This window comes from Microcaecilia unicolor, chromosome 6 (genome assembly GCF_901765095.1).
Source record: "Microcaecilia unicolor chromosome 6, aMicUni1.1, whole genome shotgun sequence".
In the NCBI taxonomy this organism is placed as follows: domain Eukaryota; kingdom Metazoa; phylum Chordata; class Amphibia; order Gymnophiona; family Siphonopidae; genus Microcaecilia; species Microcaecilia unicolor.
The window spans coordinates 8,124,855-8,144,615 of record NC_044036.1 but is presented as its reverse complement, the minus strand read 5'-3'; the positions used below and the strand labels follow the sequence as shown (position 1 = coordinate 8,144,615).

At 49.9% G+C, this 19,761-nt stretch overlaps 1 protein-coding gene across 1 annotated transcript in view; it reads right to left on the bottom strand.

Moving 5' to 3' along the window:
* Positions 1-229: 229 nt before the first annotated feature.
* The window catches only part of TMEM53 (transmembrane protein 53), a 31,801-nt gene continuing 12,269 nt past the window's right edge, over positions 230-19,761 (bottom strand). Inside the window, exon 3 of the mRNA XM_030207262.1 lies at positions 230-1,074. Within this exon, the coding sequence (XP_030063122.1) occupies positions 391-1,074 (684 nt within the window). The 3' untranslated portion in view covers positions 230-390. The remainder of the gene's footprint in view (positions 1,075-19,761) is intronic.

Genomic DNA, 19,761 nt, shown 5'->3' with positions numbered 1-19,761 from the left:
CCCTAGATTATCTGGCTATGAAACAAGTACAGACTGTTTGTTGTGTACAGGGTGTATCTTATATGTGCATTTAAACTTTCTCTGCTTACCAGCTTCTACAAGGTCCATCTTCAAGAAGTAGAATCTCCAGTCTCTCCAGCCAGTAATTCAATGGCCTAAGTAGGTTAACAAGAGAAAAACCAACAACTCCATATCGCAGTGAGGAATTAGACATTTTTGGACACTTGCCTGAAGGGGGAGCCAAGACTTTATTTTCTTTACAATGCAATGCTTTGAAAATCCAGAAATCCTACTTCTTTCAACATTTAATCACTCTCTTCTCTCACTCCCGCTCCCCCTTCTATAGTAGGGTTTTTGAATGACCCCTTGATCTGTATGCCTCAGTAGAAGTTAATATTTTGGGTGGTGAGGCTCTGGAGGGCACTGCAAGCAAGACATAAGGAAGCAAGTGCACGCATCTGTATACTTCGCTGGGTACTCCCGTAAATGGCTCACATGCTCCGAACTGCAGAACACAACCACCTCGATGCGGTAGCCATATTTCCTGCGCGCTTCCACCATCTCCTCCACATCTTGGGCACTGATGATTTTGTCTGCCTTGGAGTACAAGTAAAGCTGGGGCCATGAGGAGAAATCTTTCTTCATGACATCATAGTGGCTTTCGTGGAACAAGCGCGTTAGGGGATAGAGAAGGATTCGGTACACAACCACCATGACACTGAACAGCAGCAGGAGAATAATCCTGAACACCACATTGGTGTAGGATGTCAGAATCCTGTTCAAGGCACGGAGGGAACCCAGCACGTTGCGATTGCCGGGGCCACTGTCGAACACTGTACCCACCACCTTCAGCGTACAAAACTGACGATGGCAGCGTAACAGCTGCACAATGTAGCGGTATAGCATCACCCCATTGTTGCTGAATACATGGAAAAAGATGGGGCTCTTCTCAATCTCATAATCAAAAAGAAGCTCCAGCAGATTCTTGGCGTAGAGCCTCAGGGTCTTACGGCCAAAGGATTCTGAGAAGAACGCAGCCGTCCATGGTGAGGTGTAACGGATTACGGTGCACCCCTGGAGGAAGAGACAAAGCCTGCATCAGTGCTCCACAGACAGATACCTGACCTTAATTTTAACATTTCAGGTCCTGTTTAAAAAAAAATAACAAGATTTATTAGCCAGCAATTTCTAGAACTGTTAAAGCACTCTATATTGCAAGCTGTCTGGGACAACAGAACAAAGTGGGGAGAGAGGGTCTTAACTGGTTAACGACTTGGCAGTAAAGAACTGGAGAGCAGAGGCGTAGCACTCACTAACTTCCTGTAAAGCCCCTTTCCATTTCATAAACACAAGGGCTGGTGCAAAAGCCATGCATTAGAGCTCTGCCCTAAAGCTCAGCACAAGGGTTTCTAATTCATGTATTAAAAAAAAAATGTGCCCAATGCAGTAATATGGAAACAGCCTGTGAGCTAACAAAGGACAGCACAATGGATGCATGAATACATGGCTTTGTACTAGCAGGGGCAGCTAGATTTTGCACTCAAAAAATGTATCGGCACCTGCGGCTGTATGTGCCGGAATGCTATTCCCTGCACAGTTTCTGCAATACGGATACTTATGCATAGAATAGCATTCCAGCACAGGCAACGCTTTTCCAATATCAAATATCTGTTAATAGTTCAGCACTTTACTCTTCATTCCATCATACCTCCCCCTCAGCTTTTTTTTTTTTTGACTCATCCTCTTCAATGAAGCTGGGAAAAAGTTGCAGGTCCTGTAAGCTTGCAGTAAAAAGAAGATACAGCCGTGAAAACCTCACTAACGCTGCCTGCACAAAGCAAAACTCTTCAGCTCCTCCTCGGATTTAGAAAAGCTTGCACTTGGCCTTCTGTCAGTTCTCTGCATCTGTGTCGAATGCTACTACTACTACTACTATTTAGCATTTCTATAGTGCTACAAGGCGTACGCAGCGCTGCACAAACATAGAAGAAAGACAGTCCCTGCTCAAAGAGCTTACAATCTAATAGACAAAAAAAATAAATAAAGTAATCAAATCAATTAATGTGAACGGGAAGGAAGAGAGGAGGGTAGGTGGAGGCGAGTGGTTACAAGTGGTTACGAGTCAAAAGCAATGTTAAAAAGTTGGGCTTTCAGTCTAGATTTAAAGGTGGCCAAGGATGGGGCAAGACGTAGGGGCTCAGGAAGTTTATTCCAGGCGTAGGGTACAGCGAGACAGAAGGCGCGAAGTCTGGAGTTGGCAGTAGTGGAGAAGGGAACAGATAAGAAGGATTTATCCATGGAGCGGAGTGCACGGGAAGGGGTGTAGGGATGGATGAGTGTGGAGAGATACTGGGGAGCAGCAGAGTGAGTACATTTATAGGTTAGTAGAAGAAGTTTGAACAGTATGCAAAAACGGATAGGGAGCCAGTGAAGGGTCTTGAGGAGAGAGGAGTAGTATGAGTAAAGCGACCCTGGTGGAAGACGAGACGGGCAGCAGAGTTTTGAACCGACTGGAGAGGGGAGAGGTGACTAAGTGGGAGGCCAGCAAGAAGCAGATTGCAGTAGTCTAAACGAGAGGTGACAAGGGTGTGGATGAGGGTTTTGGTAGAGTGCTCGGAAAGAAAGGGGAAGATTTTACGGATGTTGTAAAGAAAGAAACGACAGGTCTTGGCAATCTGCTGGATATGAGCAGAGAAGGAGAGAGAAGAGTCAAAGATGACCCCAAGGTTTCGAGCTGAGGAGACAGGGAGAATGAGAGAGCCATCAACAGAAATAGAAAATGGGGGGAGCGGGGAGGTGGGTTTGGGGGGGGGGAAAATGAGAAGCTCGGTTTTGGTCATATTTAATTTCAGGTGGCATTGAAACATCCAGACAGCAATGTCAGACAAGCATGCTGAAACTTTGGTTTGGATGCAAGGTGAGATATCAGGGGTAGAAAGGTAGATTTGGGAGTCATCAGCATAGAGATGGTAGGAAAAGCCATGGGATGAGATTAATGAACCAAGGGAAGAAGTGTAGATAGAAAAGAGGAGGGGACCAAGAACAGAACCCTGAGGTACGCCGACAGGCAGAGGGATAGAAGTAGAAGAGGATCCACCAGAGTGAACACTAAAGGTGCGGAGGGAGAGGTAGGAAGAGAACCAGGAAAGGACAGAGCCCTGGAATCCAAGTGAGGACAGGGTATCGAGAAGTATGCTGTGATCGACAGTGTCAAAAGCAGTGGAAAGATCAAGAAGAATGAGGATAGAATATTGACCTCTGGATTTAGCCAGTAATAGGTCATTGGAGACTTTAGTAAGCGCAGTTTCGGTTGAGTGGAGAGGGCGAAAACCAGATTGTAGTGGGTCAAGAATAGCATGTGAGGAGAGAAAATCAAGGCAGCGGCGGTGAACAGCACGCTCAAGTAATTTGGAGAGAAAAGGAAGGAGGGAGATGGGTCGGTAATTAGACGGACAAGTAGGGTCGAGTGAAGGCTTCTTAAGGAGAGGTGTGACCACAGCATGTTTAAAGGCAGCAGGGACAGTCGCAGTGGAAAGTGAGAGGTTGAGAATGTGACAGATAAAAGGAATAAGAGTAGGAGAGATGGCATTAAGAAGGTGGGTGGGAATGGGATCAGAGGAACAGGTGGTACATTTTGAGGAAGAAAGGAGAAGTGTAGTTTCCTCAATAGTAACTTCAGGAAAGGAGGAAAGGGAATGAGGGGAAGGAGAGAGAGGGGAACGGACTAGTGGAGGGAGAGGTGGTGAAGTAGAGAAAGCAAGGTTTATCTTTTGAACCTTGTTGTGAAAGAATTCAGCAAGGGTCTGAGGAGATAATGAAGGGGGGGTTGGGGGAGGGGGCACCTTGAGGAGAGAGTTCAATGTGGTGAAGAGAAGTCGAGGATTAGAGCCAAGAGAGTTGGTCAGTTGGATATAATAATCCTGTTTGGCACGTAAAAGAGCAGATTGGAAGGAGGTCAGCATGAACTTAAAGTGTAAGAAATCAGCAAGGGCCCGAGATTTCCGCCAGAGGCGTTCGGCGGAGCGGGTACAGGAACGTAGGTAGCGGATATTAGAAGTCAGCCAAGGTTGGGGTTTTGTACGCCTTACAGGGCGGGTCATCAAAGGTGCAAGAGTGTCTAAGGCAGAGGATAGAGTATTGTTGTAAGAAGAAACAGCCTCGTTGACAGACGTGGATGGTGCTACAGTAGAGAGGAGGTTTGAAACATGGGAGGATAGAGATGAAGGGTCAATATCGTGAAGATTCCTAGACAAATTAGATAAGATAGGACGGGACTGGGAGGGAGGAGATTTAAGTGTGAAAGTTTTAAGATGGTGATCAGAGGAGGGAAGATCAGAGGCAAGGAAACTAGAGGGTGAACAGTTGGAGGAGAAGATGAGATCAAGACAGTGACCATTTTGATGAGTGGGGGAGGTGGAGCATAGTTGGAGATTAAAGGAGGATGTTAAAGCGAGTAACTTGGAAATATAAGAGTTGGAAGGATCATTAGCAGGAATATTAAAGTCACCAAGGATGAGAGAGGGGGAGGAAGGATCATGGAAGAAGGCAAGCCAGGCGTCAAAGTCACTGAGAAAGGATGAAAGGGACTTATCAGGGGGACGATAAATGACCGCTGTTCGAAGAGGCAGAGGAGAGAAAAGGCAGATAGAGTGGACTTCAAAGGAGGAAAAACAGTGAGATTGAGGTGGAAGAAGGGGTTGAAATCTGGAGGAGGGAGAGAGAAGTAGTCAAACACCGCCCCCACAGCCAGCAGGGCGAGGAGTATGTGAAAATAGATAACCGCCATGGCACAGGGCTGCGACTGAAGCAGAGTCATCAGGGCAGAGCCAGGTTTCTGTTATGGTGAGCAGATGGAGGTGACGCGAGATAAAGAGGTCCTGGATATAGGCGAGTTTGTTACAGATAGAGCGGGCATTCCATAGGGCGCAAGAGAAGGGCAGAGAAGAGGAAGGAAGTAGAGAAATAGAGATGAGGTTAGAGAGGTCGCGGTGAGATCTATAGAGTTGGGATAATAGTTGGTGAGGGGGGCCAGGATTGGGATTGATGTCACCGGCTGAGAGTAAGAGAAGAAGTAAAAGAGTGCGGAGGAGAGTAGGAGAGGTGTGGCCACGAAGGCGTCGAAGGCGAGAGGTATTTAGGTGGAATGGGGAAGGCAAAATGGACGGAAGAAAGAGGCGGAGATTAAAAGCCAAGAGGGAGGAAGAGGGTAGGAGAGAAGGTGAGGTGATGAAGTCGATGGATGGGCAGTGAGTTCCTTTAGCGGAGAAAGGTAGGGGGTGAGGGAAAAGATTAGGAAGGGACAGGGCTAGGAAGAGAATGTGAATAAGGGCCATAAATGACTGAGGTACTTTAGCAACTGGGAAGATTAGATGTAAAGAGAAAAATGCCCTGCGCGCCTAGAGCGGAGGCCCTGAGTGGATCGGAGTGGACCTGGGTGTCAGCCCGGAGAAGGCTGAAAGGATATGCAGATGAGCTGCAAGTCCTCTAAAACACCTGAAAGGCAGCCGGTGGTAGAGCTGGGCACCTCTCAGCTGAGGAAAGGCTTACCAGGGGTTAGACGGAAGCCAGCATTCCTCCCCCTGAGGGTCGCCTGAGGGTTAATATCTTCATCACCATGGGATTTAAATTAGCTGTGCACCCATGTCACAGCGAGTCTTTGCCCACAGTTAGCATGTGTGCAAAACTCATTATAACACAGGGTACCCACAGTAGTGCAAAAATTGTTTGTGAAAGCCAAGCTGTGTTGTGCGAAACCTTGTGTATTTTATAACATAGGCTATTTCTCTGTGGGTAACTGTCACTTGTGTGCCACTTTGCCATTACCTTCCCCAGCTAGGTTCTCTCATTTCCCCACCAAAAGTGGCTGGAGGTGGTGGAGCTGCTGACTGAAATCCCAGTGTGGGATTCAAACAGGCTGTAGCACGGTAGACAAGTGACACCATGAGGTGTCTGCAGGTACTCTACTGACATCATCAGCCCCAGGGAAATGACAGAAGGAGAGGAGCTGGGTAATGGAGCAGAGACATTCTCTGTTCGGTTCTGATCTCTGCAGGCTGTTATCTAGAAAGGGAGAGGCTGGACAAAGCAGGAAACAGAAGGCAGAACACCAGCCTTAAATGCTGTGATCAAGGACAGTACAGAGAAGCACCATAAGGTGGTAAAATGAAGTTTCTTACCTGTCAACAGGAGTTCTCTGAGGACAGCAGGTTACATAGTCCTAAATCATCATCCAGTGGAGCCCAGGACAGACAAATGACAGCTCTGCAAGCTTAGGGCTTTCTAGAGTGGAGAACCAAGCATGTGTGTCTGCGACATCTCTAAAGCTTATAGTTAGGGATGGGAGTGGATTTTGTGAGGGCCGTCTAATCTGCAGTCCTAGGACAACTTATGTTACAGATAAGGAACTGCGTTTTTTCTGAGGACAAGCAGGTCACACAGTCCTGGGAATCCCTAGCCACAGAAAGAGGAAGAAATAGAAAATGCAGTGGCAACAGATTAGCAACAATTTTGTCTTTTTGTATATTTAATGTTTATTTTACCTTCCTCCAGACCAGGTCCAACAAAGTATTCTATTCTATTCCCCAACAACAATGAATCCCTAACTACAGAAACTTTCTCTACTGCCCATCTCCCCCCTTTGCCTTTCTCTCGGGCGAGGAATATAAATTGTACTCAGGCCCTTCCTTACACTCATGACCCCTTCCCAGGAGGTTTAAAATGAAGCAGGCTTGTTTTTGGGTCTTTTGCTTCTGGAACACTGGCAATCCCCCCAGTGAATCAATCTGCCCATCCAGCAACTTGAGACCATGGGGAACGTTTTATTTAACCTCTCTGGTATGTACTATTTTATAAGATCTTAGCAATGTATTCAATTTTCTTGCTTGAGGGCTCCTTCGGGTCCTTTTCTCTTTTCCATGACCTCTATCAGTGAAAGAGTTTCAATGGGGGCCGACATCCATCCCCAACAGAATACCTGTTCTCAGTCACACAGGCAGAACACAGACAGCCCCTCTTCAAATACAGGATAAGTGAACATAAATATAATGTACGAATGTAGACAAAAATTAAACTGAATCCCTAAGTTCCAGTGTCGGCATGCAGAGCAACACCAGAGAAATTGAAAAATGCATTTCCTCCTGTACGGTGCAAAATATAAGACAGCAGCAGTAAATTCTCAAAACTGACATATTTCAATCATTAAACTGAAATTAAAATCATTTTTCCTACCTTTGTTGTCTGATGACTTTATTTTTTTAAACATCTTGTTCCCCCATCTCTGGTTCTCCTTCCCTATCTATGCTCTTAACTCTTTCAGGGCCTCCTGTCCATTTGCTATTTTTTCTCTCCTTTCTTCTTCCTACTCTACATCAGTATTTAGCTCTGATCTTTCATGTTCAGCTTTCTTGCACTATTCTGCACCCTTCTCAAATTTATCTAGTTTTCCATCTCTTCTCCTCCCCTCCATCAATGTGCACCATCTCCTCCCTCTCTTCTCTCTCCCCATCCCCTCCATCCATGTGCACCATCTCCTCCCTCTCTTCTCTCTCCCCCTCCCCTCCATCCATGTGCACCATCTCCTCCCTCTCTTCTCTCTCCTCCTCCCCTCCATCCATGTGCACCATCTCCTCCCTCTCTTCTCTCTCCTCCTCCCCTCCATCCATGTGCACCATCTCCTCCCTCTCTTCTCTCTCCTCCATCCATGTGCACCATCTCTTCCCTCTCTTCTCTCTCCCCCTCCTCTCCATCCATGTGCACCATCTCCTCCCTCTCTTCTCTCTCCCCCTCCCCTCCATCCATGTGCACCATCTCCTTCCTCCCTCTCTTCTCTCTCCTCCTCCCCTCCATCCATGTGCAACATCTCCTCCCTCTCTTCTCTCTCCTCCTCCCCTCCATCCATGTGCACCATCTCCTCCCTCTCTTCTCTCTCCCCCTCCCCTCCATCCATGTGTACCATCTCCTCCCTCTCTTCTCTCTCCTCCTCCCCTCCATCCATGTGCACCATCTCCTCCCTCTCTTCTCTCTCCTCCTCCCCTCCATCCATGTGCACCATCTCCTCCCTCTCTTCTCTCTCCTCCATCCATGTGCACCATCTCCTCCCTCTCTTCTCTCTCCCCTCCCCTCCATCCATGTGCAGTATTTCCCCCTTCCTCTTTCCTTCCATCCATGCACATTTCCTCCCTCTCTTCTCTTCATTCTATAAACTACATATCTTAGTGGAGATTGGGTGGCAATGCTGGTAATTGGGAAGCAAAATCAGTGCTGGGCAGACTTCTACGGTCTACGCCCTGAATGTAACTGAATAGAAAGGGATGGGCTAGAGTGTAAATTTTAAGGGGCTTTAATGTTAGCTTCAGTATTTTTAGTACAAGAACAGTGCTGGGCAGACTTCTACAGTCTATGTCCTGAGAATGGCAAGGACAAATCAAACTCGGGTATACATATAAAGTATCACATACCATGAAAAATGAGTTTAGCTTGTTGGACAGACTGGATGGACCATTCAGGTCTTTATCTACCGTCATTTACTATGTTACTATGCTCCATGAGTACCCTTTTAGTTCCTTCAGCCCATTAATATTCTAATTCACTAATTACTGATTAGCCAACTTGATTACTGTAACGCACTATACAAAGGACTTCGTACAAAATACCTAAGATGTCTACAATTAGTACAAATAACAGCCATTAAACTGATCAAGAGCATAAAAAATTTGATCATGTTACTTACATACTAAAAGCTGCCCATTAGTTACCACTGACTCATCGAATAACCTATAAAATACTACTAAACGTGTTTAAAATTTGCGCGTCTTACAAACCTTCATACCTAATACGCTTTCTGACCCCTTACTGTCCCTCTTGCACACTCAGGTCAAAACAAAATATGCTCGTTATTCCTACTTTTCATGAAATACTACTACTACTTATCATTTGTATAACTGAACATAAAGAGACAGACTACCTGCTTGACAGAGTTACAATCTAATCAAGACAATCAGGACAAATAAGGGATAAGAGAATTACTAAGGTGGGAATGATAAAACATGGATACTGAACAAGTGAGTAAGGGTTAGGAGTTAAAAGCATCATCAAAAAGGTGGGCTTTTAGCAGTGGTGTGCTGGAGCCAGCTCGCACCGGCTCGCAAGAGCTGGTTGTTAAATTTTTTAAGATCTTGCGAGCCGGTTGTTCTGCGCGGCGAGCCAGCTCCAGTAAACAAGGAAAGCATGGCAGGAGGGCACCACAGGCCATGCTTACTCTGCTTACCTCACCTCCCTCAGCCCACATTTGCCTGCACCCGTCCCGTGCCGCCCTGGGGGATTTAAATCTTTTTTATTACCTCCGTCGAAGAGGCCGCGTCATTGAAAGCCCTGCCCGTCTCTAGCCTTCCCTTTGTGAGTTCATTCCCTCAGAGTCCCGCCTTCTGACGTCATTTCCTCTTTCTGCGAAGGCAGGACTCTGAGGGAACGAACTCACGAAAGGAAGGCTAGAGATAGGCAGGGCTTTCAATGATGCAGCCGCTTCAACGGAGGTAATAAAAGAGAATTAAACCCTGCAGGGTGGCACAGTGGCAGGAACAAAAAAGGGGATGTTGGGGGGAGAAGAGGGCGGGCAGGTGGATATGAATGGAAGGGGAGAATCGCTGGACATGGATGTGAGCGGGAGGGGAGGGAAGGGGAGAGAGGAGAATCGCTGGGTATGGATGGACGGAGGGGGCAGGGGAGAGAAAAGAATTGCTGGGTATGGATAGGGGAGGGGGGCAGGGGAGAGAAGAGAATTGCTGGGTATGGATGGATAGAGGGGGCAGGGGAGAGAAGAGAATTGCTGGGTATGGATAGATGGAGGGGGCAGTGGAGAAGAGAATTGCTGGGTATGAATGGATGGAGGGCAGGGGAGAGGAGAGTTGCTGGATATGGATGGATGGAGGACAGGGGAGAGGAGAGGAGAGTTGCTGGACATGGGTGGATGAAGGGGAGGTCAGGGGACAGGAGAGTTGCTGGACATGGGTGGATGGAGGGCAGGGCAGGGAGAGAGAGGAGGGTTGCTGGACATGGATGGATGGATGGAGGGGAGGGCAGGGAGAGAGGAGAATTGTTGGACATGGATGGAGGGGAGGGAAGGGAAGACAGGAAGGAGATGCACATGGATGGAGGGGAGAGAGAAGAAATGCTAGACATGGATGGAGGGGAGGGAAGAAAGAGGAAGTGAGATGAACATGAATGGAGGGGATAGAGGAGAAATGCTGGACATGGATGGAGGGAGGAGAGGAAAATGCTGGACATGGATGGAGGGGAGGGAAGAGAGAGCAAGGAGATGAGATGAGGGAAAAGGAAGAGAGAAGAAAAACTGCACATGGATGGAGTAAATAGGCAGAAGCTGGATCAACTGGACAGTCAAGTCTGCGGAGGACCCAGCTTTTACTTATGGATGTAGGGCAAGAAATGAAGAAGAAAGGAGGAAAGTAAAGAAATAAATGGAAAGGAAGCCCCAGAAACGGAGTTAAGAGGACAGACAGCAGCAGAATCAGATACTGGGCCAGCATGATCAGAAAAACAAAGTCACCAGACAACAAAGGTAGAAAAAATCATTTTATTTTCATTATAGTGTTTTCCACTTTGAGAATCAGGTGCTCAACGTTAAAAGTTTATATTTATTTATTTACTTATTTATGGCATTTTATCCCACATTAAACATAAATTAGATTGGAACCTGGGATCATTTAATTTTTTTTTTCCTGGAGAGAGTAATGCATTGCCCCCCCCCCCCCCCCCAGGCTCTCTCCCCGGATATAGACAGCTCTGCAATTTTGAGGGGGGCGCAGAGGTGGACGAGGGGCGCAGAGGTGGACCGGGGAGACAGCCTGTTGTTAAACATTTACCAGCACACCACTGGCTTTTAGCTTAGATTTGAAGACAGCCAGAGATGGAGCTTGACGGACCGGCTCAGGAAGTCTATTCCAGGCATATGGTGCAGCAAGATATAGTGTCTAGTATGCTTTGGTGATGTTTTATTTAGAATTATGCGTTAAAGAAATTTGAAGTATGGTATGATTGTGTGTATTTATATGTATGTATATGTAATGGCTTATTTATGAGAATATATATGTATATGTGTGTGTGAATATGTGAGCTTACATATGTATGCATTGGTGGGCATATATGGGTACCATTTTGAAATATACGGTTTTTGAATATTTTTCTCTCTCTCTCTCTCTCTATATATATATATATTTGTACGTGGTGTATATAAGTGTATGTATATGTAGGTATGTGCATATGTATAATGGTTTTAAGCTATGGTAATCATGTGCATATGACTGAAATTATGGTCTACTGATATTGTTTTGCTGATTAATTTAATAATTTATTGTTTTTAATTGATGTTTATTTTTATGTGTTTTTATGTTAGACCCCTGATGCAGGCGGTTGTACGCCGAAATACGGCCCGTGTCGGGTCTTTGTCATATTAAAGGACTACATTTTTCTCAATCCTGAAGGCCCAGTGTGTTTGCTTTTTTTGTTTGCCTGGTTGTATTTGTATGCTGTTTTCCCTCTCTTCTGTGACTGAAGGAGAAGCTGGCCATCTGGTGTCACTGCCTTCAGCTTTATAATCTTTGTCTCCACCTGCTGGTTGATGGACACAACCCACCAGTTTCTGCTTTCGTCTGCTGCGATGGCTAAGGAACTGAGCACTTGAAGAATAGCATATAGGCAAAATATTTGCATATATGCTATTATTCTAAACATTTACACATGTAACATGCATGTAAATGCGGGCGCCTAGATGACAGAATTGCCCTTTTCATGCATTACTTTGTGAAAACATATTCAACTGTGTCATGCTAAAAAGGTTTGTGAATCTAAAAAAAAGAAGAGAAAGAATAGCATGAGTGATGTCTCTTTCTTTAAATCCCCCATCCCCCGGAAGGTAAGAGCGCTGCCCTCTTATTCCTTCTGTAAACTGTAATGGGGAGGACTGCGCTGGAACTAAGCAAGACGTAGGGCTACTGTGGAGGTGTGGGACACTGGGGGATCCCCTGAAACTGCCCAATATTTGAGTACCAGCATCTTTCTTTCCTGAAAAAAGCACTGAAAGGGTCTCTCAAAGGGTTTTGCTGCATTAATTGCTATGACACTGTTATAAATGGTATTTAGGTATTTATTTCTGTAAACCAACCGCCAGCTAACGGCACACAGGCCCATCCCAGCAGACATAGCTGCGGCGGTAGCTGCTACGCAATGACTGTTATGAGAAGCACTTTAAAGATGTGAAACTGTGGAAACAAGCGAGCGACGAAGTGATCATGAGCATCCCTTCCCCCTGTGCGTGGACTCCCGGCACTGCTGGCACCCAAGCTGTCGGGGGCTGCCTGTCTTCTGATCGTCTCTGCTTCCCGATCTGGTTTGAGCCCTCTTCATTTTGCCCTTGTCCAGCACCGCCTCCTCTACACCGGAACGGCCTATCATCTGTTGAACTCTTTCCTCCTGACAAGCTTCTCAGTCTCTCCTGCCTTGTGGCCGCCTCCTGCACTGCCCTACCCCCGCCTTCGCTGTTCTGCCTGCTGGAGCACCTGGAGACCGGTTCCTGGCCTTGATGGGACACTCTTTATCATTATCTATTGTGACTCCGCGAGTCAAGATCTGATTTTGACCTATTTCTCCTTCCTCTCTTTCTGTTCTTTTCCCTACCTGCTGCTCATTTCCACGATTTTTGTATTTATTCTCCCTCCCTCTTGCCATCAACTGTTATTGTAATTCTTTTCTTTAGTTCATTGTAAGCCGCTTTGGGGCTGCGTTCCGTGGCAAAAGGCGGGGTATAAATGATCTAAAATAAATAAATAAATTTCTGTAAACAGAGACAGTAAATTGAGAAACAAAACAGTTTGAAGAGTTGCATTCTCTAAGCACTGCCCAAAGAGTGTTTCATATGGTGGCAGCAGGGCAAAATTAAAGTAGCCTCTGGCCTGAAGTTGAAGCCACCTGGACTCCCTCCCCAGGAAGGGACCTATGATCTTGGATGATCCAGCAGACTAACCTCCCCTCCTTCCCCAGCTCTGATATAAGACTAAAATATAGACAAGCAAGCTCCCTTCCCTAAATGAAGCATAACCCCTTACAGAGGGTCAGTCTGTCTCCCCTTCCCCTGGGACTCTCTGACTTGTAGTACTAGTGCTAGGTGTTATTTGTATAGGCAGTCTCTAGGGTAAGAATGAGTGGAGCTTGTTCCTGCTTCCATCCCCCCCCCCCTTCAGACTCCAGGGGATGAGTTGGGGTCCTGGCTGGGGGAAGGGCCTGATCCAGTCTAAGGTACAGGGCAGTGTTTATACATCAGGGCTGGGGATGGCGGGAAGGGTAGTATAAAAGACCAGATAGGATCAGTGGTTTCCCTGGGGGAAAGGGACTGAAGGAAGCCTCAAGTTCCGGTCACTGGGCCCTTTCACCTCTCCAGCCATCGCAGCAGTTCTGCCTGATCTTTGCCGGTGGGAGCTGGGGACTCCTGCCAGTACTCCACATTGCACTGTCATTGTTCCAGCCTGATCTTTGCCAGTGGGAGCCGGGGACTCTTGCCAGTACTACACATTGCACTGCAATGGTTCCAACCTGATCTTTGCCAGTGGGAGCCAGGGACTCTTGCCAGTACTCCACATTGCACTGCAATGGTTCCAGCCTGATCTTTGCCAGTGGGAGCCGGGGACCCTTGCCAGTACTCCACATTGCACTGCAATGGTTCCAGCCTGATCTTTGCCAGTGGGAGCTGTGGACCCTTGCCAGTACTCCACATTGCACTGCAATGGTTCCAGCCTGATCTTTGCCAGTGGGAGCCGGGGACTTTTGCCAGTACTCCACCTTGCACTGCAATGGTTCCAGCCTGATCTTTGCCAGTGAGAGCTGGGGACCCTTGCCAGTACTTCACATTGCACTGCAATGGTTTCAGCCTGATCTTTGCCAGTGGGAGCTGGGGACCCTTGCCAGTACTCCACATTGCACTGCAATGGTTCCAGCCTGATCTTTGCCAGTGGGAGCCGGGGACCCTTGCCAGTACTCCACCTTGCACTGCAATGGTTCCAGCCTGATCTTTGCCAGTGAGAGCTGGGGACCCTTGCCAGTACTTCACATTGCACTGCAATGGTTTCAGCCTGATCTTTGCCAGTGAGAGCTGGGGACTCCTGCCGATATTTCAGGCTAACTTATTTGGACCATATCTGTTTCTTTGCTCATATTCAAGCAAAATAAATGTATGAAGATGGACAGAGAGATAGATGGATAAATTGATTCTCAATAAAGTGAATGATACATACCTGTAGCAGGTGTTCTCCGAGGACAGCAGGCTGATTGTTCTCACGACTGGGTGACGTCCGCGGCAGCCCCCACCAACCGGAAAAAGCTTCGCGGGACGGTCGGCACGCAGGGCACGCCCACCGCGCATGCGCAGCCGTCTTCCCGCCCGTGCGCGACCGCTCCCGCCAGTTGAATGACAAGCAATAAAATATGAAACACAACTCCAAAGGGGAGGAGGGAGGGTAGGTGAGAACAATCAGCCTGCTGTCCTCGGAGAACACCTGCTACAGGTATGTATCATTCACTTTCTCCGAGGACAAGCAGGCTGCTTGTTCTCACGACTGGGGTATCCCTAGCTCTCAGGCTCACTCAAAACAAGAACCCAGGTCAATTGAACCTCGCAACGGCGAGGGTACAACAGGAAATTGACCTACGAAGAACAACTAACTGAGAGTGCAGCCTGACCAGAATAAATTCGGGTCCTGGAGGGTGGAGTTGGATTTACACCCCAAACAGATTCTGCAGCACCGACTGCCCGAACCGACTGTCGCGTCGGGTATCCTGCTGGAGGCAGTAATGTGATGTGAATGTGTGGACAGATGACCACGTCGCAGCCTTGCAAATTTCTTCAATAGTGGCTGACTTCAAGTGGGCCACTGACGCTGCCATGGCTCTAACACTATGAGCTGTGACATGACCTTCAAGAGCCAGCCCAGCCTGGGCGTAAGTGAAGGAAATGCAATCTGCTAGCCAATTGGAAATGGTGCGTTTCCCGACAGCGACCCCTAGCCTGTTAGGGTCGAAAGAAATAAACAATTGGGCGGACTGTCTGTGGGGCTGTGTCCGCTCCAAGTAGAAGGCCAATGCTCTCTTGCAGTCCAATGTGTGCAACTGACGTTCAGCAGGGCGGGTATGCGGCCTGGGGAAGAATGTTGGCAAGACAATTGACTGGTTAAGATGGAACTCCGACACCACCTTCGGCAGGAACTTTGGGTGGGTGCGGAGCACTACTCTGTTGTGATGAAATTTGGTATATGGAGCATGAGCTACTAGGGCTTGAAGCTCACTGACCCTACGAGCTGAAGTAACTGCCACCAAGAAAATGACCTTCCAGGTCAAGTACTTCAGATGGCAGGTATTCAGTGGCTCAAAAGGAGGTTTCATCAGCTGGGTGAGGACGACGTTGAGATCCCATGACACTGTAGGAGGCTTGATAGGGGGCTTTGACAAGAGCAAGCCTCTCATGAATCGAACTACTAAAGGCTCTCCAGAGATGGCTTTACCTTCCACACGATAATGGTAAGCACTAATCGCACTAAGGTGATTCCTTACTGAGTTGGTCTTGAGGCCAGACTCTGATAAGTGCAGAAGGTATTCAAGCAGGTTGTGTGCAGGGCAAGAACGAGGTTCTAGGGCCTTGCTCTCACACCAGACGACAAACCTCCTCCACTTGAAAAAGTAACTCTTTTTAGTGGAATCCTTCCTAGAGGCAAGCAAGACCCGGGAGACACCCTCAGACAGACCCAACGCAGTGAAGTCTACGCCCTCAACATCCAGGCTGTGAGAGCCAGGGACTGAAGGTTGGGGTGCAGCAACGCTCCGTCGTTCTGCGAAATGAGAGTCGGAAAACACTCCAATCTCCACGGTTCTTCTGAGGACAACTCCAGAAGAAGAGGGAACCAGATCTGACGGGGCCAAAAAGGCGCTATCAGAATCATGGTGCCGTGGTCTTGCTTGAGCTTTAGTAAGGTCTTCCCCACCAAAGGTATGGGAGGATAAGCGTACAGGAAGCCGGTCCCCCAATGGAGGAGAAAGGCATCCGACGCTAGCCTGCTGTGTGCCTGTAGTCTGGAACAGAACAGAGGCAGCTTGTGGTTGGTCTGAGAGGCGAAAAGGTCCACCGAGGGGGTGCCCCACTCTCGGAAGATCTTGCGTACCACTCTGGAATGAAGCGACCACTCGTGCGGTTGCATGACTCTGCTCAGTCTGTCGGCCAGACTGTTGTTTACACCTGCCAGGTATGTGGCTTGGAGAAGCATGCCGGACTGGCAAGCCCAACGCCACATCCCCACGGCTTCCTGACACAAGGGGCGAGATCCGGTGCCCCCCTGCTTGTTGGTGTAATACATTGCAACCTGATTGTCTGTCCGAATTTGAATGATTTGGTAGGACAGCCGATCTCTGAAAGCCTTCAGTGCGTTCCAGATCGCTCGGAGCTCCAGGAGGTTGATCTGCAGATCCTTTTCCTGGGGGGACCACAGACCCTGGGTGTGAAGCCCGTCGACATGAGCTCCCCACCCCAGGCGAGATGCATCCGTCGTCAGCACTTTCGTGGGCTGCGGGATTTGGAATGGACGTCCCAGGGTCAAATTGGTCCGAATGGTCCACCAGAGCAGTGAAGTGCGGCAACTGGTGGAGATGCGGATGACATCTTCTAGATTCCCTGTGGCTTGGCGCCACTGGGAAGCTAGGGTCCATTGAGCAGATCTCATGTGAAGACGAGCTATGGGAGTCACATGAACTGTGGAGGCCATATGACCCAGAAGTCTCAACATCTGCCGAGCTGTGACCTGCTGAGACGCTCTGGTCTGCGAAGCCAGGGCAAGGAGATTGGTGGCCCTCGCTTCGGGAAGGTAGGCCTGAGCCGTCTGGGCATTCAGCAGGGCTCCTATGAATTCCAGAGACTGTGTTGGCTGGAGATGGGACTTTGGGTAATTTATCACAAACCCCAGCAGCTCCAGGAGTCGAGTAGTGCACTGCATAGACCGGAGGGCTCCCGCCTCCGAGGTGTTCTTGACCAGCCAATCGTCGAGATATGGGAACACGTGCACTCCCAGCTTGCGTAGGTAGGCCGCTACCACCACGAGGCACTTTGTAAACACTCGTGGGGCAGAGGCGAGCCCAAAGGGCAGCACACAATACTGAAAGTGCCGTGCGCCCAGGCGGAATCTGAGATACTGTCTGTGAGCTGGCAGTATCGGGATGTGAGTGTATGCGTCCTTTAAATCCAGGGAACATAGCCAATCGTTTTTCTGAATCATTGGCAGAAGGGTGCCCAAGGAAAGCATCCTGAACTTTTCTTTGACCAGGAATTTGTTCAGGCCTCTCAGGTCTAGGATGGGACGCATCCCCCCTGTTTTCTTTTCCACAAGGAAGTACCTGGAATAGAATCCCTGCCCTTCCTGCCCGGGTGGTACGGGCTCGACCGCATTGGCGCTGAGAAGGGCGGAGAGTTCCTCTGCAAGTACCTGCTTGTGATGGGAGCTGAAGGATTGAGCTCCCAGAGGACAATTTGGTGGCAGGGAGGCCAAATTCAGGGCGTATCCGCACCGCACTATTTGGAAAACCCACTGGTCGGAGGTTATGAGAGGCCACCTTTGGTGAAAAAATTTTAACCTCCCCCCGACCGGCAGATCGTCCGGTACGGACACTGTTAGGGCGGCTATGTTCCCGTGGATCCAGTCAAAAGCCCGTCCCCGGCTTTTGCTGTGGAGGCGCAGGGGGCTGCTTAGGCGCACGCTGTTGACGAGAACGAGCGCGCTGGAGCTGTCCCTGTGCCTGACGAGGCCTTCGGGCCGGCTGGTTGTACCTACGCTTTGCAAAAGAATAGGGTGCAGCCTGCCGGGCCCGGGAAAAACGTCCACCTGCTGAGGTGGATGCTGAAGGCGCCCGGTGGGAGAGCTTGTCGAGGGCGGTTTCCCGCTGATGCAGTTGGTCCACCATCTGCTCGACCTTCTCACCAAAAATGTTATCCCCCCGGCAAGGGGTGCGGTTGTCCAGGTCAGAGGCACGCAGCCATGAGAGCCTGCGCATCACTATACCTTGGGCCGCAGCACGAGATGCCACGTCACAGGTGTCATAGATACCCCTGGACAGGAACTTTCTGCAGGCCTTCAGCTGCCTGACCACCTCCTGATAAGACCTGGACTGCTCCGGCGGGAGCTTCTCGACCAGGTCCGCCAGTTGTTGCACATAGGTCCGCATGTGAATGCTCATATAGAGCAGGTATGACTGGATGCGGGTCACGAGCATGGAGGATTGGTAGGCCTTCCTCCCAAACGAGTCCAGAGTGCGAGACTCCCGCCCCGGGGGCGCCGAGGCGGTATCCCTCGAACTCCGTGCCCTCTTGAGAGCAGAATCCACGACCGCTGAGTCATGGGGCAATTGGGGCCGCATTAACTCTGGGTCGGAGTGGATCCTGTACTGGGACTCTGCTTTCTTGGGAATGGTGGGGTTAGTTAACGGTCGCACCCAGTTCCGAAGCAGTGTCTCCTTGAGGACATTGTGCAGCGGCACTGTGGAGGACTCTCTAGGTGGTGATGGATAGTCGAGGACCTCGAGCATCTCGGCCCTCGGCTCTTCCACAGAGACCACGGGGAAGGGAATGCTAATAGACATATCCCGCACAAAGGAGGCAAAGGAGAGACTCTCGGGAGGTGAGAGCTTCCTCTCCGGTGAAGGCGTGGGGTCCGAGGGAAGGCCCGTAGACTCCTCTGAGGAGAAATATCTAGGGTCCTCCTCTTCCCCCCACGAGTCCTCGTCCTCGGTATCGGACATAAGCTCATGCAGCTGAGTCCTGAACCGGGCCCGGCTCGACGTCGAGGCACCGAGGCCTCGGTGTTGTCGAGCGGTGGACTCCCGCGCCGGCGGGGACGGAGCTCCCTCCATCGACGTTGACGGGGACTCCACCTGCGTGGCGGTCGAGACCGGCGCCGCAAGCGGCGGCGGTGTCGATGGCCCCGGCGCCGGGCTAGAGCTCGCCGGCGCCACAGACATCGGCGCCGAGGGCGCAAGCACCCCCGGCGCCGGCACAGCCTGGCGCATCAGCCCTTCCAGGATCCCCGGAAGGATGGCTCTGAGGCACTCGTCCAGGCCCGCTGCCGGGAAAGGCGGTGGGGCCGGTAGGGGTGTCGGCGTCAGAAGCTGGTGGGAGCCAGGAGACGGCACCGAGGTGCCGGAACCCCGACGCGTCGGTACCTCCACAACCGACGGGGACCTCTCCTCTCGACGTAGACGCTTCGGCGTCGCCTCCTCTCCGATGTCCGGATGCACCGAGGGCGACCGGTGACGACGCTTCTTATCTTTCTTACGATGCCCGTCACCGGCGCCGGAAGGCATGGAGGAGGAGGAGGTCGATCCCCCTCGGTCTCGAGGGACCGGGTCAGACAGGGTTCGGTCCCGTGGGCCACGAGCCGAGGGAGTGACCGGGGCCGACTGCCCACGCGGCCTCTCACCTCCACTCTCACCGGCGGACCGGCGGGCCGACGGGACCTGTTCTCCTGGGGTCGATGCCATCGGTGCCGATGTCTCGGGCATCGATACCGGTACCGAAGGACCGGGCGTCGATACCGATGCCGTCGAGGTCGACGTCGAGGGGCCGGCGCAAGTTCCAAAAAGACGGTCCCGTAGAACTTGCCTCGCAACCTGAGTCCGTTTCCGGAGACCGAGACACAGGGGACACGACTTGAGATTGTGCTCCGGCCC